The 18,596-nt window shown below is 38.5% G+C and overlaps 1 protein-coding gene across 7 annotated transcripts in view; it reads left to right on the forward strand.

Annotated features, from left to right (window-relative positions):
• LOC136872563 (MPN domain-containing protein) overlaps window positions 1-18,039 on the forward strand; it is a 139,502-nt gene extending 121,463 nt beyond the window's left edge. For all 7 annotated transcript variants that reach the window (XM_067146357.2, XM_067146361.2, XM_067146362.2 and 4 more), the window contains 3 exons: window positions 2,510-2,670; window positions 2,775-2,867; window positions 16,790-18,039. In XM_067146357.2, coding sequence (XP_067002458.2) covers window positions 2,510-2,670; window positions 2,775-2,867; window positions 16,790-17,422 — 887 coding nt within the window. In that variant the 3' untranslated portion in view covers window positions 17,423-18,039. The remainder of the gene's footprint in view (window positions 1-2,509; window positions 2,671-2,774; window positions 2,868-16,789) is intronic.
• The last annotated feature ends 557 nt before the right edge of the window (window positions 18,040-18,596 follow it).

Raw genomic sequence — 18,596 nt, forward strand, 5'->3', positions numbered from 1 at the left:
TTGTCCTCGTCTTTGAATCTTTTTTTTCTTTTGTCGTGTGAGATTATGTTTGTCAATGATTTATTAAAGTGCATTGTTTGAATAATGTAAATGCACCTTGTGGATACATTTCAGAAATAGTTCCTTCCATGGTATTTGAAAGGTTTAAACTGTGAATCAAGGTGACTGCATGCAATAATGGGTCTTAGAATACATTGTGATGGGGCAAGGGTTGGCATTTCTGAATTACGACAGAAGTGCCATGGCGGGAAATGGTGCAAGGATAGAATTACTTCCGTTTGCATTGCAACGTAGGACAGAATTACTTCCGTTTGCATTGCAACGTAGGACAGTAATTCTATCCTTGCACCATTTCCCGCCATGGCACTTCTGTCGTAATTCAGAAATGCCAACCCTTGCCGCGTCACAATGTATTCTAAGACCCATTAATGCATGCAGTCACCTTGATTACCTCCTATGTACTTCCTCCCCTCGTCATAGGAATGTTCGATAAGCCATCGTGTTTTAAGGGCATCGGGTACTTTCCGTGCTAGTACAAGGCATCTAAAATGCATACAGCACAGTAATCCAATGAACAACATACTTGCACAGCGGAGCCAGCATAAATCTTTTTTTTCTTCTTTTGTTGCGTGTGGTTGTGTTTGCCAGTGAGTTATCTAAGTGTATTATTTAAATACTGTAAATGCATATGGTTGGATACATTTTGGAAATGGCATTTGAAAGATGAATCAATGTTAATTGCATGATATAACGGGTCTTAGAATATTTTGTGACACGGCAAGGGTTGGCATTTCTGAAGTATGAGCTGGCGGTTAATTCGAAATCATTTAATTTGAAGTCCGATTTTTGCGTCCCTACAACTTTGAATTAACAAGGTTTTGCTGTATCTCAAAACTAACATCCAAGTTTGCTGGTGTGTCTGTTTCAAGGGTTTACATTGCACGAAAAGTGTTATCCACCATCAGTCATGTTAATATCCGAGTAAAAAGAGATCGCATGTGAAAAGTGTTTTAGACGTGAAGTGTGACAAATTTGTAAGTAATTTAAGAGAGGATTCTAGTGATGCAAGAGACAATGAATCTTCCGATCTACAGGGAATCGAACCTATTGCAAGTTAGATTAATGACATACCTAGGCCTACTTGCTAATTTTTATGGCAAATATATTTTATAGCAGTGATAATGTATTTTTATCATCGCAAATATGTTCAAGCAAAGCAGCTATATCCGTAAATTTACAGTTCATATTTGCATAAAGACCACATGGACATCGCGGTGTGATAGGCAATGTTTGTTTCTGTATCAAAAAGGTTGAAGATTTTAAAAAGTATCAAAAAGGTGGAAGATTTTCAATTATTGTAAGACTTTGTGATTAGAATTTGATACGGAATATGAAGCTGATTACTTGCAATAAATACAGTATGTTAATAATGCTGTATTCACCTGACCTGAAATCCTGCTCATTCTGCCAATGCACTTCACTTATGCCAACCATATCTGATTTTAACATATCGTTGCTGCCGGGACAAAACCTCCTATGTGAAATATTTTTTTTGCTAGGGGGCTTTACGTCGCACCGACACAGATAGGTCTTATGGCGACGATGGGATAGGAAAGGCCTAGGAGTTGGAAGGAAGCGGCCGTGGCCTTAATTAAGGTACAGCCCCAGCATTTGCCTGGTGTGAAAATGGGAAACCACGGAAAACCATTTTCAGGGCTGCCGATAGTGGGATTCGAACCTACTATCTCCCGGATGCAAGCTCACAGCCGCGCGCCTCTACGCGCACGGCCAACTCGCCCGGTGTGAAATATTTTAGCTTAGAACTTTGGCCGGTAAGGTTCTGTCATCTAAGGTGCAATATTGTGTGAATATTGTCAAGGCATTGCGTATATTTTTCTCATAAACGAGGAATGCGGGAAAATTGTGGCCAAGGACTAGTTTTTTTCTGACAATCGATGCGAAAAATCGATAGTTCGAGGTACGACAGATGTGGGGAAATTTAACATTAGTTTATATGGAACATTTTCAGGACTAAATAAATTGAACGATGGATACGGAGAAACGACAGTTCTGGGAACAATGCATCGAGGTTCCACTGTATTATAGTAATAAGACAATCATATCCTCATATCACCGAGTGAGTTGGCTTTGCATCAAGGGCAATGGTATAGAAATGTCTCTGGTGAAGTGTGCTTGGGACACAGTCCAGTTAGTAAACTAGAGTCCCTAAAACCGAATTAAGCTTGAGAGCAGAGGAGGTCTAGTTTTTATAAATAGGATCTTTGTATTTTACTGTTACTTTACCGTGAGATTCTTTTATATTATTACAAACCTTAAGCATGCATGACTTAACTATAATCCTTTAATCTTTAACCATTAGAATACATTATTAAGATTCAGTCTTAATTCTGCAGATATGACATTGTTTATTTCAGGAGAAATCAGATTTTCAATTCTTCAGAACTTTTAGTATGACTTCACTCTTTACATTTTTCTTGTATTCTTCCAGCTCCATACAACATGGACTCTCCAAGCCTAGAATCATCCATTGTTAGTTACTGGGTAATGCCACCCCCTGAAAGCAAACCTCACGAATATGGGAAGCCTATGTTGATGAGCTATAGTGTGGTTCAAGACCAGTTCCTGGCACCGGATTCTCTCAATGAAATGGTATGAGATCCTAATTCTAATTAACTGATGATGCTTCTTAAATTTCAGTACTGGAGATCTTATTTTCTCATTAATTGAAATTATGTTCCTATTATTTTTTTTAGAAACGGTGTGTTGACTTCTACAAGCATGAACGTGATTTTGTCAAGTTTACAGAGAGATACAAAGGCAATATTACGTATCTGGATAAATTAAAGGTAAAGAATTTTTATTTTATTTTATTGAAGTTTGCAAGCTGTAACATTGTCCTTAACTAGAGATTTGAATCTATTCTAGTGTGCTAAAATACAGTTATAATCAGCGAGGGTTGCTCGCTCTGCCAGAGCACTAGCCACTGCCATTGGTGCCCATGGACTTGGAAGTTTGGTGGATTTGAATTCTGTGTGTGCTTTATTTAATTCAGTTTTGTGACTTTTATTCAAACTTCGGGGTATTGCTGAGATCATTTCACTAGCCTAATTACAATTAATTCATATACATAAGATACAGACATCATAGTACACAGGGTTATTGCATGGAAATTTCATATGCAGTAAGTACAGGAGATGATGACTATGTCACAAGCCTATAAGTAAAATATTTAGAAAAGCTTTAAATGAAGAAAGCAAGGTACTGTCCCCGTTTCCTATCATCAAGGTAATCTGCCCCAGACTAGTCAGCCGCTCTCAGGCGTGCTCATTTCGAACTATGAAAATAACTAAAATTACACCCTGGATTTGATGGGGAACATATGTCTAATATGGACAAGATGAGGTCAATTAATAGCTATAAATGATACAAGTCGAGGCATAACATCAGTTTTGAGGAAAACATGTTTATTATTAAAAGTAAACAAGAATTACGAAATGTATAGCAAAAAAACATCAAATATGACAAGAAATACATGACTCAGATCTTTCTCGATGGTTACAAAGTTCGTCTTGAACATTTAGCAAGAAAATTTCTGAACTTTTGCACTTACACTGTGACCTGTGTGCACACACCACGCTTCTCGCTGGTTTGTTAATTCTTTCTACTTCAGATGAGTATTTCCTCTTTCCTGCTCACTTTACATTGCAGTGGGGGTCCCTAACCTTAAAAGAAAAGCGTGTTTTAATGCACTTCGGGGTGATAATAATCTAACTGTACACATGAAACTACACTGAGTGGCAAAACATCCTACCAAAAATTATTCACCTCGATAACGAGTATCCACTTAAACACAAATCACCTGTGGATCAGAGCCACACACAATAAAAATCGCATAAATGGCAAAATATTCACAAATCAAAGAACAAAAACATGTCATATTTTCCATGGCCTCACCAAGAAAAGAAAAGCATGCCGCATTCAAGCAACTCTCACTCACACATTCTCGATGGAACATATTAATTAAAGAAATTTCACACTTTGAGCAATCACTTCCTATTCAGCGTAGGTTCCTGAAATAGATTACATGACACTAAACCAATCATCTAGTGGACCTTACAACATCAAGCAGAAATCAACGTGGTTTTCTGAAATAAATTGCATGGAACAAAATTCAAGAAAATAAACAAGAGTGGGCTTTGACCTTCATCACTTAATTCAGCGTTGGTCTCTGGAAAAGATTATATGACACAAATAATCTTCAGCGCGATCATATCATAAAAGACTAGTCAAAATCTAGGTGTCGCACTGTAAGTCTCGTCTACAGTATCAACCGTAGTGAAAAACCTACAACCTGTTTTTTCCAGTCAGGGATGGGATGAATGAAGTCCCCAACTTGTGGCGAGGATAGGAATTGTGCCGGCTGCTGAGGCCTGTCGCACTTCTCTGGGGTAATGATTAATGACTGACAGATGAAATGAAAGTATAGTGGAGAGTGTTGCTGGAATGAAAGACGACAGGGAAAACCAGAGTATCCAGAGAAAACTTTGTCCCGTCTCGACTTTGTCCAGCACAAATCTCACATGGAGTGACTGGGATTTGAACCACGGTATTCAGCGGTGAGAGGCCAGCGTGCTGCCACCTGAGCCACGGAGGCTCATTAACCGTAGTGACATGGACAAATAAAATTAACAAAATAGGCCGCTGTACAAACTCTCCTCGGTAGAAATATAAATCATCCTCGCCTACCACATGGCCGAATGACTCAAAAGCAGAGATTCAGTCTCCCAAAATTGCAGCAAATACCAAACTATCCGGGGTCCAACCCTTAACACACGCTGCTCACAAGTCTACCTGAGGCAAGTTACTCAAACATGAAAATACACATAATATATCACATGTCCTAAAGTTGCCAAATCTGATACGAATATAAATGATGTCATCTTACATTTGCTCGCACACCATAAAAAAAACGAAAAAAAACACATTACCGCGCTGGTCACATACAAGTGCACTCACGCTCGTAAAGTCAAACTTTAAATCAAATAGCCAACTCTGCTATAATTCTATAACTAGAAAAACTGAGAAATTACCATCATAGATATGATTCATGTCTGAACATCTGGTAGTTACTGAAATATTTTACACGTTCAACTCAGAAAACCGCACTAATAATAATAATAATAATAATAATAATAATAACAACAACAAGGCTTAACAAAATCTGATTCTAATATTCAGAACTTGAAATACGAACTGCGATCGAAGAAATTGTGAACCAATCACAAATTCACACCAATAATGACAACGGGCTCTTGACGCCACAAAGTACACACATATTTTCATTCAAATAACCATGAAGATTATGCTAACAAAGGTCGTGGATCCAAGTTCCACCAACACACCCATTCTCATCCACACTTTATACAATAAATCGGAAAAATGTGGCGGCATGTTCTCGCACACTTTGAAATCCCATTATCTAATGAATCTAGTCTTTCCTGACTTTAATTTCAATCCCTTTTACATTTACATTTAAGCCCCGAGATGTTCACCACATCTCGAACATCACAGAAAAACAAATTATGAAATGTGGCTAAAAAACAGGAAACTGACATAAAAAATGACATTAACCACTCAGCTATGGAGTCACAATAAAAGAAAAAGAATCGGTCCACATGAACTTTACAGTTATTTACATTTAAATATACAAGCTTCCTTACACTTTACTGAGATAGATCGTGGTCCTCCCAACCAACAGCTAAACCTACTGAAATTAAATAATAAATCCTAATCTATCCCCTTTGCTACATTAAAACACATGCACAAGTACATTATGACAATGCAAATCTAATGCTTATCTTTTTGTCGATGCCGCCGCGTGCATTTTGTCAGCCTTCTCCCATTCTTTCTAACCAGCCATTCTTACTGTGATGTCTTCAAACTGAAACATGTGCGGTCCGTGGATCTTCATCCTGGTGTAGAAATCACGTTCCCAACGTCTTGCTGCCTCTGCTGGTTTGGAACTTGACTACCACATTCCGTTCATTCACGGTATTACATCTGGGTCAATGCAACCTGCCACATACGATTTACATCGCTTTGGCTTAGTTCCCCGTGACCGTGAAAACCAATTCCTATTCAGCCACACGGCAACTCTCTACTTAACTAACACGTTAACTATGTCAAATTTCCCTCTCAGTCCACACTTCACCCATATTATGTCACAACTCTACATATGGTAACAGTACACAATGCTGGACTAGAAACTGTGCTGTCTATCAGGCGTTCGTGTCCTAGGGAAATCTACTTTACTCCACCCAGGTATAAACTTGAAATAAGCAGGTAACTAGCTGCCTCTGTGGAGCCGTGGTAGAGTGTCGGCCTCCGGATCCCAAGATAGCGGGTTCGAACCCGGCAGAGGTAGTCGGATTTTTGAAGGGCGGAAAAAAGTCCATTCGACACTCCATGTCGTATGATGTCGGCATGTAAAAGATCTCTGGTGATACATTTGGTATTTACCCGACAAAATTAATTAAATCTCAGCCATAGACGCCCAAGAGAGATCCGGTTTACCCTAGGTCCGCTAGATGGCAGACAGAGTAAACCGGAACGTCGAAATTGACGAGCAGACAGCCAGATGGCGTCAAATCGAAATGTCTGCAAACGGTAGCTGAGGCCATACGATTATTATTTTAGCAGGTAACTATACATGTAAATGTTCATATCAAATTGTTATTTCCACCTAAATTTTAGTGATGCTAAAATGTCAAATTAGGGCCGATGACCTTCGATGTTAGGCCCCTTTAAACAACAAGCAGCATCAAAATGTCAAATTTATCAAGTTTACTTCAACCCAGAAATGTTAGTGCGTAATGATCAAGTTATTATCTCGGCATTGTTCTTACAGGCCCCCATGTCTACAAAATATTCTTAGCTCGCTTCTAATGATGAAAAGTAAAGTCTGAGAATATAGAGCTAGGGTAAGAATGTCCCAACACACGATCAACACACGCGGTAAGTTGACACTACTTCTCACGACTCAGCTACTTTGTAGACTCCTGCCGAATAGAATAGCTAACCCACGCGCTGGTCACTTTTATTAATTTGCCTCCACAGTCATCATCCTATGATCATTCAGGGCATTGGAACCAATGTATTGCTAATATTTATTTATTTATTTATTTATTTATTTATTTATTTATTTATTTATTTATTTACTTATTTATTTATTCACTCACTCACTCACTCAAACAGCAAGAAGACGAATTACAACAGAGTTCCGCAATGAAAAAAATATTTACAATGGAGTAGCACAGTGCAAACACGGTGGGAGAGCAATGAGGAAAAAACATCTAATGATACAAATAGAGGAACATTTTAACAACTAACAAAATAACTGTGGAGACCATACAATTAACAACAAACCATAAAAGCAAAAGAAACAACGAGGAAAATTAAAGATTGAACGTAAATTGATGAGAAGAACAGTTTGATAAATATAGATATAACACATAAGTAACGGTATAGTACAGTTAAAAAAAAATGTCATCATCTACTAAAGAGGGGACAGCAATGAGAAGAGAGAAAAGGAATATGAAGAAAATGAACTAGGTTAAGTTGGTCATACGAAGAAAAAATGTCCAAGTTCCTGTCGGAAGATAAAGAGTTAAGGAGGTTGGCATGCAGATAAATAAAGTTCTTTGAACGAGAGAGAAAGGCGGGAATATGGAATATGAAGGGGCGGATTAATCCTGGTTTTGCGAGTTGGAACATGTAGGGAAAAGACGGATGTAGGTTCAGGAGAATGAAATAAACTGTTAACAGCATTGTATAGGAATCTAAGGTCGGCTACTTTCCTGCGACTAGATAATGGGCAAAGGTTTAACTTATCCGGTATCTGATTACTGATCAAGATTCGACAATCAGATGCTCTGGCTCTAACAGTGGCACAGAAGAATGACTGCACGCTGTCAATGTGATTCAGATTAGTGGGTGAAGAGGTAGACCAAATGGGAGACGCGAATTCAATAATCGGTAGGATGCAAGATACATAGTAGGTTCTGAGGGCATGGATATTGGTGATGTCAGAAAATCTATACAACAAACCGGGAAGTGACATTGCTCGTGAGGTTATCTTTTGTATATGGGGGACAAATAACAATTTACTGTCAACCAACACTCCTAAGTCAATTTGTTCTGTTAGAGTTGGGAACGGATTACTGAGGAGGGAGTATTTACTAAGAATAGGGGATAAGGAATAGGGAATAGGTGATCGAAATAGAGGAACACTTGGTCGGGGCTTAAGACACTATGTGGAGCACCATTCAGAGAGTGAGTTAAGCCCTCTCTGTAAGGAGTTTACATCTGATAAAGAATCGATTTGTTGAATATTTTACAGTCATCTGCAAATGGTAGAATTTCACAAGAAACAGAGGATATAGTATTAATGAGATCGTCAATAAATAGGACAAAAAGAAGGGGACCTAGGATACTGTCCTGTGGAACGCCAGAGTGTACCATAACAAGAGTCGAACTGAACCCATCAAGAACCACACGCTGAGTTCTAGTATTGAGGAAGCTCTGCAGGAGAGTTAGGAAGCGACCATGGATATTAAAATGTTCTGAGAGTTTATAGGAAAAAAGTGCATGGTCTACGGTATCAAAAGCCTTTGCAATATCAATGTAGCACATGTCCAGCTGAGAACCTGCATTAAGAGCAGATGTTGAGCGATGGAGAAGAACAGCCAGATTAGTTAAGTAGGAGCTACTAGGAAGAAAACCATGCTGCTGGGACGATATATAAGGAAGGGTGAAAGAAAGACGCTGGTGGATAATCTTTTCACAGATGAGTGACAGGGTGGGTAATATAGAAATCGGGTGATAGTTTCTGACATCAGACCTCTTTCCACTTTTAAAAACGGAGTGATGTTAGTGATTTTCCAGTCATCAGGAAAGTTGCCAGCTAAGAAGCAACGGTTAAATATAACAGCAATAGGATGGGCAAGAATCGTAGCGGTATTCTTAAGGAAGACTGGACTGAGATCATCTGGATCAGTAGATTTATTTTCTGGCAGGGAGGAAAGTAAAGAATAGACTTCTGACTCAGAGGTGGAAAGATTACTGAGACTATGAGAAGGCAGAGAATCAATACACGGAAAATCTGGGAACTGAACACGTGCAACAAAATTAGATGCAAAGTAATCATTGAAAATTTCCGGTCTATTACTACCACTGGCTAAATTATCACCCCAAGTAACTGTGTCTGGCACATGCTTTGTATTTTTCCTGTTGTTTATCAGAGACCAAAATCTTTTGCTATTACTTCTCACTTCTAGACAGGCATGTAGTCCTGGTAATCCCATTTTAGAAGCTGTTTATGGTGTTTGCGAAGGTCAGAAAAAGTTTTATAGCTGGCTTCAGAAGGCGACCTTTTCCAGTCTTTCCAGGCTTTCGTTTTATTAATTTCTGCAATTTTGGTGGGTTTTTTTCTTCCATGGTGGGCGTCTGGCAGATGTTTTACGAGTGGTAACAAGGTCACGGATCGCGGCACGAGTCCAGTCATAGAACAGGTCCACTGCTTCTTGGACTTCACCCAGTTGCAGCAAGTGCGAGGGTAGAAGAGAGAGGGTGTGAGTAACAGCCTGCCAATCAACCTTTCGCCACATGGGTAAACAGTTCCTGGTATAGGGTCGATGACATTTCGGGGGGCAGAGAGGGGCAATAGAGAATGTTGCCTCTACAGACTTGTGGTTCGATTTAAAAATATTTTGTCCCACAGAAATAACTGAAGGCTCAACGGAGCAGAGCAGAAGACTATCCCCACAGGTGTTTTCAAGGACGTACTGTTGGAGGCCTAGGCCCGTAATATAATGATCGAGATACCACTTGTCAAGGCTATTAGAAGGGACACCTTACGAAGGGGAATACCAAGATATAGAGAGATCAAAGTTACCCTGTATAATTACATTAGGCTTCAGATTAATGGCTTTCATTACAGAAGAGAGAACATTTTCAGAATAATTGAGGGTCGAGGTGGTCTGTAAAAACAAGCAAATAGATTTTGGATTGCTGAAATTTCACTTCTGCCCAAACGGCTTCACAGTTACTACTTAAATCAGTACGTAGGTTAGCGTGCAATTTGGATTTAACGGCCAGGAGAAACCCATATTACATGTTATAAACCTCATTTTTGGTCCGTATTGAAAATTTACAGTTAAAAAATAATAAAGGTGTTCATTAATCCACCTATTCAATACTTTATTTCCACTTATAGTGGTTACATAAACACAATAACACTATTTTGAAGACAGAAACCATCGTAAACATATAAACGAAGCATTTTGCTTTCAAGGACTTAACCCCTTAAGTGGGGAGCTTGGTACACACCAGCTCACTCTCCGGTGGGGAGCTATTTCCCTGATTAAAGAAAATATTTAATTACTTGATTAAAAACAATCTTAGACTAAAATTAACTATTGTAAGGCCCAAAGAGAAACATTTACTTGAATATCATGTATTTAATTGTTGAAAAATTCTATTATTTTAATTTTTCAATACTTTGTGCAAAAACGTACTAAGTGCTTTCACACTGTGATATTGAGATTGCTTCTTCCTAACAGCAAAGCTCTGGTTTTCATTTATACAGTAACTTTTACCTGAATATTTTAGGCAGTTTACTATCAATCTCTGCCTGGAAATAATTGTTTATATATATGTAAATTGTAAATTTACACAGTTTACAAGTACTTAAAAGATTTACAATGGAATAGATTATAATACTCACAAAATTTTCTGTAATGTTGGTTAGCGCTTTCGAGGGATCAAGTTTATGTAGTCTACCTACAGTTCATAAGTGACACAAACGGACTATATTACACTCCAATACAGATAATATTTACTGTATTTACAGTCTTCACAGTGTTATGTCTTTTACAGCTGTTCGTTATGATAGACACGGAAGCGGATCATGTTATATAACCTTTCTCGCCTTCGCATAATTTATATGATTCCATTCCAAAACGCGATCGTTTTCTTGGTATGTAAACTTTTCACCCTAGCCACCCTTTCCATAGCAAGAGGTTCTCATCAATTGACATTTTACCATTGGGGGTATAAGCTTCCGAAAATTTTACTAACAGGTGGTCAAATAATGGATTTATCTTGTATATTTTGGGAGGAAGTTGTCTATTATTCACCTCATTGTCGGAGATATGTAAAAGGCTGTGGAGGAAAATTTAATAATAATTGTTACAGGGTTACCCGTGGATCAGCAGAGGTGAAAGAAGGTGCCGGGATGAATGGGTCTAACTACAAAGTCAAAGTTAATTTAAAATTTTAACAAAGGTTATATTTTCTTGACACAACAAAATTTAAACAACTTAGTGAAATAACAATGACACAGCAATTTAGAAAAAAGACTTAGAAAGATCCAAGACTTCAGAACTTTAACACTTTTGGGCTAAAAGCCCCTAGTTTTACACCTTTTGAGCTCCTAGCTCAACTTTACCAAAGCACAAATTTTTTCAAAGGGCAGAAAACCCGTAATACATGGAGCACTTGCTCCCAATTTTCAATACCAAGCCTCCCAAAGGCATTCTTACAACACTAGAAAAGAGCTGACGTGCTCTCAGTGTTCCCAGCCTACTCAAGGCAACACAATGTGAAAATCTAATAATCATTGGCCTTACAAGGCACTACTTACAAATAACCCTCTTATTACACGGGGGTATCTAGTACCCAACCTATGGGTCCTTAGTAAAAAAGAACAGGTTCAATAAACGGCCCGAGTACAACAGGAGTGGAGTCGGAGATTGAGTTCCACAAAAAAAAATTTAAAGACCTATAGGGCACTTGGCCAACAAAAACAGGGGCTAATCCCAATCTACTGAGGTAGCGCGAATGGAGATAACTTGAATACATTGCAGAAACAAATGCGGTACCTCAAACCAAGATGAAGGGGAGCTCGAGAGGGTATATCACACTCTATCCCCGATTACAGTTAAAGATTTATAAAATTTTACATGAGCCAAAATGAGATTTACATTTTAGAAGGTTTGTTACATAGTTAAGGTTTCGAACCTTTCCCTCGGGTTAAACTGCAGAGTTCAAAAGAAATAAAGATGTTAAACGGCCATTACCATGCTGGAGAACTGCTGCGTGAAGAAAGAGGCGCCTCCCACCCCCTGCGTGACACACACACTTAGTTAGATGTTGATCAAATGGCCAGGAGATGTGAAAATCCGCAGTTTATAAACCCTCGGGAAAAGTTCGAGACCTTTCATGAATAATCAAGACACACCCACAGAGTTTTATTGGTTAAAATCAAAAGTTACACTCAAAATCGAAGAAGAAGTATGGGATTGGTTGAAAATTAATTACAGAAATTCTTGATTGGCTAAATTCAAAACTGGCAGAAAGAAAAGATAAATATTGCCAACCAAAAGATGAATGAACAAAATTTAGTAAGGAGAAAACTTATGAGTACAAAATTTCTTCAAAAGGGTTCCTTCACTTCACACCAGGGTGCATGATCAAAGTTTGTTAGTAGTGACATCTATGAGAGAATGTTCAAGCTTCTTGATGAATGGAAAACAAAAACAAGTAGAAATTCGTACAGTTCACAATAACAAAGTTTAGTGGTGCCATCTTCAGTGAAAATTTATAAGTTGGTCCAGTTTCAAGTTCACGGTTTCTCCTGTAGAGGAGTTCTTTAAGGCGCAAGATTTAAATGTGCGGCGTAGATGTGTACCTCCCGGTACAATAATAATAATATTTGCTTCACGTCCCACTAACTACTTTTACGGTTTTTGGAGACGCTGAGGTGCCAGAATTTAGTCCCGCAGGAGTTCTTTTGCATGCCAGTAAATCTACTGACAAGAGGCCGACGTATTTGAGCCCCTTCAAATACCACCAGTCTGAGCCAGAATCGAACCTGCCAAGTTGGGGTCAGAAGGCCGGCCAGCACCCCGACTGTCTAGGCCACTCAGTCCGGCAAGAAAAAATCTCTTCTGTGTCATCAGCTCATAGAAAATAGGCATAGTGAACAAGCGATTGCGAGAAATAGTGTCCTAATTTAGGTTTCTGTACAATCTCCTGCGGCAACAGTATGGCCATAAGAAGCTCTATTTCATCTTTATTTGTTCGGACACAGTCTTGATCTCGACTCCTTCGTTTCATCTTACTAAACTGGGTTTTATGTGCGATTTCCTGTTCGGCTTCTTTCATCTGTTCAGCTGTGTTCTGGCATATATCGTCATAAAAAAATAAATAAAATATTTCGCTTTGTTTTGTTTTCCCTAAAAACTCTCCCTTTACGTCATGATGGAATTTTGGATCGAAGCGGGACTTCCTTTGTCCATTTTCAGTATAAGTTGACGAAGAACTTGCAATGGTTGGATTGTAATCAGTATTATCGTCACAACTGTCATTGTCATGATCGCTACTTGAACTGGAATCGAACACATGTTGTCTCTTTTGCGACTGCTGAACATTCGCATCAGCTATGGCCAAACCCTGTATATTCGAGCCTGCAGTACTTATTCCAGGTTCTGAATTCCCCTTTGACAGAACTTATTTTGCTAATATCACAATTCTCCCCACTAAATTCCAACATTTCGTTTATCCTGGCCTGTAAATTATCTTCCTCTAACAGTGGGGCCGGTAATTCGTTATAGATATTTTAGCGGAAAAAAATGTAAGAAAAAGGATCGAATAGAACCCTGGTCTCTGCAGTTTGGACGGAAATCATGAAATAAGCCTGTATTGCGTATGCGTATGATAATAAAATGTTGTGTAACTCGCGGTAAACACACACACTCCAGTTGTAAAGGAAGAACTCAAGACTGGAGTAATAAATCAGGTCACAGTTCTAAAATGTCATCAGAGAGTAAGAGAGAGAGAGTTTAGTGTCAATCTCTAGAAATCCCTTCTACAGCAATATTATTACATCCAAGGGAAGTTGAGGCAATGAGCTAAAGCTTCAGCACGAAGCTATTAGGCCTTAGGTCGTTCTCGCCCGGATGTCAGCTGCGTTCTTTATGTTTCAACTCGTGGATGACACATTGGTATTGGGAGAACAGAGTTGAAAAAATTCACATCAGAGGGCAGACTCATCCATAATACGCTGCTGAAAAGGAAATAAACCTCTGCAGGCAGGCAACTGAGAAAAAAAAATTAGAATTGGCGGATATATCCGCGTTCCCCGCCGAGCAAGCGACTTGTAGCCACGGATCTTGCCGCATCGCCCACTGAACGGGTTAAGATGTAAGCATAAAATCATATAAGTGAAAGACGTATAAATTAAATAACTCACCGTGATACCACAAAGATGCACACATGAAATGCTGTCAATTGTGTACAGTTTTATTTACAAATTATATACACATTCTGCACACACACACACACACTAATAAACTGCCATCTTGATAAAACACTGCTACGAAGAAGTAGAAGAAGAAGACTGCTCCATTAGCATGTCAACCAATTACCAACAGAATCACAACATGGGTTCACACACTCAGCTAACGACTTCCACTACAAATCTCGATACAACTCAAAAACAACTCCCAAGACTGCCCCTTAATATACATTGTCTGGCCAGCCTTCTAGAAAACTACGACACAACATGTTCTCTCAAAGTTTCTCGAGTCTCCAATAACCTATTTACAAATGGATCTAATTTTCTATACAACTCTATTGACAAGATGCATTGTTCTGGACTATTACCGTGTGTTGCACAACATTACACTGGATTTATACATCATATTTACAGGTAATAATAAATTATATACTATTAATTACGTGTTTTTACATTAAATAGACATAACCTCACATGTTTTGTTACACAATGCAGATCATACAACACACAAATAATACGATCACTATTTATACCAAATAAAGTTCATACATAACTATGTAAATAATAACAATAATAATAATCAAGCTCGATATTTTCATTATTTACATATGGGTTAGAGAATTGTTTCCAAGTTATACTAGTCCATTACACTTGCATCAATATTCTCCCCATAACTTGAAACAATTTCAACAGTCTATCACACTTGTCGACTTTGCCTTGGTCGTAGATTATATCTTCTCTCTTCCTCAACATCACTGGATGTGTTCTCCACCTCTTGACCAGATCATGCCGTGTGAGGGGTCGGTGTCGCCTCGCTGCCAGCCTCCTCCTCGGTGGTAGTCGATGCATTCTCCTCCTCACGCCCAGATTGTGCCGTGTCATCAGTAGCCTCTCCTCCAGTTGTACCTGTGGCAGTATAAGGCTTACTCTGTATGCGCAGCAGTTGGGTGACTCGCCGCAATTCTGATGCATGGACCTTGACAGGAGGGTTGGTCTTTATTAACTAGACACCATGGTCCAGCTGCTTATCAACCTCGGCTGGACCAACCCACTTAGATTTGAGACCTGTGTGAAACCCTCCAATCTTATTACTGACTGGGTGGTTACGTCGCAGCACTTGTTGGCCTTGCACAAAGATCTGGGTCTCTTCGACATCTTGAGCCTTGGTCTGGGTAAGGGATCTATCTCTTCTCGGCCAAAGCTTGCTTTTCCTTGATGTCCTGCTGCTGCTTATGCTGCTACTCTGCTAGGGAAATGGCTGCCTCATCTTCATCAAAAGTGGGTGTTGGACGAATCTCCCGATCCCTGGTGCCGTATAGCTGTCAGCCAAAGAGCAGCTCCGCTGGGGAATAGTCAGTGACCCAGTTGATGCGTCATCGCAGGACAAAGAGTGATCTTCATAGGACCACATTGTTTGCTTCGGAACCACCTGAGTTGAACCTGTTGAATACCACAGATTAAGAAAACAAGATTATTCTTCCCATGGATAACACATGTTTCGCAGTTTCTTTTTAACAAAACTAAAGATACACCTTATGATCTATATGTCTCAAGCTGGACTATTTTCTTGTGTATCAACACTAAACAACTGAATTACCTTCTCAGATTTTATAGAATTTTACTTTATGGCCAGACTATCATCATCTTGTACCACAATTTAAACTTGTTACTATTTAACATTTGTCTTTGTAGGTGCTTGTCATGTGTTTTATATTGTCATGGTTTTTTTTTTTTTTGATAAGTTTTGATATGCTCAATTGATTTATTGGCTGATGATGACGCGCAATGAGCATCGAAACTACTACCAATCTTGTTGAAACGACATATGATCTAACTCCCATTAATAAATTGTCATTGTTTTGAAAACGTGAGTTGGTAGTTGACATGCAGTGGTTGCAGCCTCCTTGTGCTTCGTGATAGGCAGTTGTTAAAAATGGTGGTTTTTTTGATGTGTGTGTGTTTAATGTAAAGTTAAATTGTGAATAAAATTAGTGTACTATACATACTATTACATACTATAAATTACGTGTTCTTACGTTAAATCAATTCTTATTAATATACATACAGCAGATGTATCATGACATAACCTCACATGTTTTGTTACACAATACAAATAAAGTCCATACATAACTACGTAAATAATAATAATATTCGAGCTCATTATTTTCATTATTTACCCATGGGTTAGAGAATTGTTTCCAAGTTATAGTAGTCCATTACACTTGCATCAGCTGTAATACGTATAGGATTTTGTTGGGACCGCTGAAAAAATACTGTGTAGAAAACGTTTAAAAGAAGGTTTACTGTATTTTATTTGTATACTTTTGATTCAGGTTTCTCCTACAGCAAAATCATAGGCCCTACTAAATTGTAATAATTAATTTTTTCTTTTTTTTTTTTTTCTTTTTTCAGACCACACTGTCATCGAAATTTCCCCGTGACCAGAGTGATGGAATCTTGTGGGGTTTTATCCGTGATCTTGTTTGTCAAGCTGCTGGAGCAGCACCACCAACACCAGCAGCAGCTCCTGAGAATGGAACAGCTGTAGGAAATAGAATATTCAGTGCTCCAGATCCTCCCACTAGCATGAATACTAATTCATCTTCGGCCATGGACCGAGTGAACTTACTTGTGCCAAATATCCCTATGCCTACATCTACCACTCCTATGAAGCCAAATAACAATAGCCCAAGCAGTATACTTGGTTCTGATATTGCTAATGCTCTATTTGCAACTGGAAAATTCCCATCCCCATCATCGTTAATGGGGCTCACTCCAGAATCTGCTCGATCTATGTTGACTGCAAACAATCTCAGTAATATGTTCATGCCTCCCATGGGATTTAAAATGGACAGTATTAGTATTTTAAAACCTCTTGGCTCTGCCAATTCAAATCCTTTACCTAGCACCTCAAAAGCCTCTCCAAATCTTCTTGCAGATGTCACTGCAACTCCTGTTAAAACTGCTCAGTCTGAACCCAGCAACTTTGCAACACCTGAGAATCTTGACAAAAACTGCACTATTACCAGTGGCCACGTGATGTGAGAGAGCAACATGTTTATTTTTTAATGATTTTTTGTGTGCCAAGTCTCTGTGTGTACATTTGAAGATGATTTGTTGAATTTAACTGACTTGCCGGGGGTAATGCACCCCTCACGACACAACGAGCCTCTGAGGCTTAAGAAAAGCAAGGCACAAGAAGAATGACTGTCTGTTGCTTGGAAGAAACAGACGGTTTAATTGTGGATTTTTTGAGATTAAGATATCTGGTGGCATTCGTGTGTATGTGCCAGTATGCTGAGGAATCAAGTGTATCATTGCGGTGTAAATGTATATGCATGTGTGACACAATTGTAGTGGTGTGTTAATGACTATTTGTGATGTTTTATGATTTATTGCTTTTAAGTTCACAGAATTTTATTGACCTATTTTTGGGATAATATTTTGGTTGTGATCAAGTGTTATTATAGAAAAGTTTTAAAAAGCATTGATCCCAAGTGAACTGCATAATTCTCATGTTATTAGATCTTTCTGCAGTATTATATTTTTACACTGTTTTGTAGTCCCATTTTTTGTTGCAACATAGTAAAATATACTTTTAATTTTTTGTAATTTTATATAATATATATCCTTATATAAATAAAGAAATCGTGACTGTCAGACTGGTGGTGTTCCTCTATTATTAATCTCAATAAAACATTTAGATTAATGCTTTCACAGCCTGTGATTACAGTATATACATTATAATTAGCTTTTGGGCTTTTTCCATGTAAGGAAAACAAAGTGAAATTCTTTACTTTTCGCAGAGAACTTTGTTCCGCATCTTCACAGAAAATGTTGTCTGTTCATAAGGAAAACTTCTCTAATAATGACATAGTAGTATTTCTGCCTCTTACTTCTGGACGCCCTGAATTCAATTCCCAACTTGTCTAGTGATTTTAATCCTGGTCTGAGTTTAGCCTCAGCTTTGTGAGATCAACTGGAGAGCTATCTAATGTGAGAGGCAGCAAATCCATTGACGAAAGTTGAGCGGTGTGGCTGAGGAATCATTCCATGTGTTATAAATCGTAACTACTGAATTATAAGAGGACTTCACCGTCGTGTTCACAATATCACGTTTATTATTATCAACAACACACACACGTCATGGAGTAAAAAGGCAACTATACAAATACAAAGAATACACAGATATTTCGATGTTGACGTAACCAATGTCAAT

The sequence above is a fragment of the Anabrus simplex genome, chromosome 4 (genome assembly GCF_040414725.1).
Source record: "Anabrus simplex isolate iqAnaSimp1 chromosome 4, ASM4041472v1, whole genome shotgun sequence".
NCBI lineage: Eukaryota > Metazoa > Arthropoda > Insecta > Orthoptera > Tettigoniidae > Anabrus > Anabrus simplex.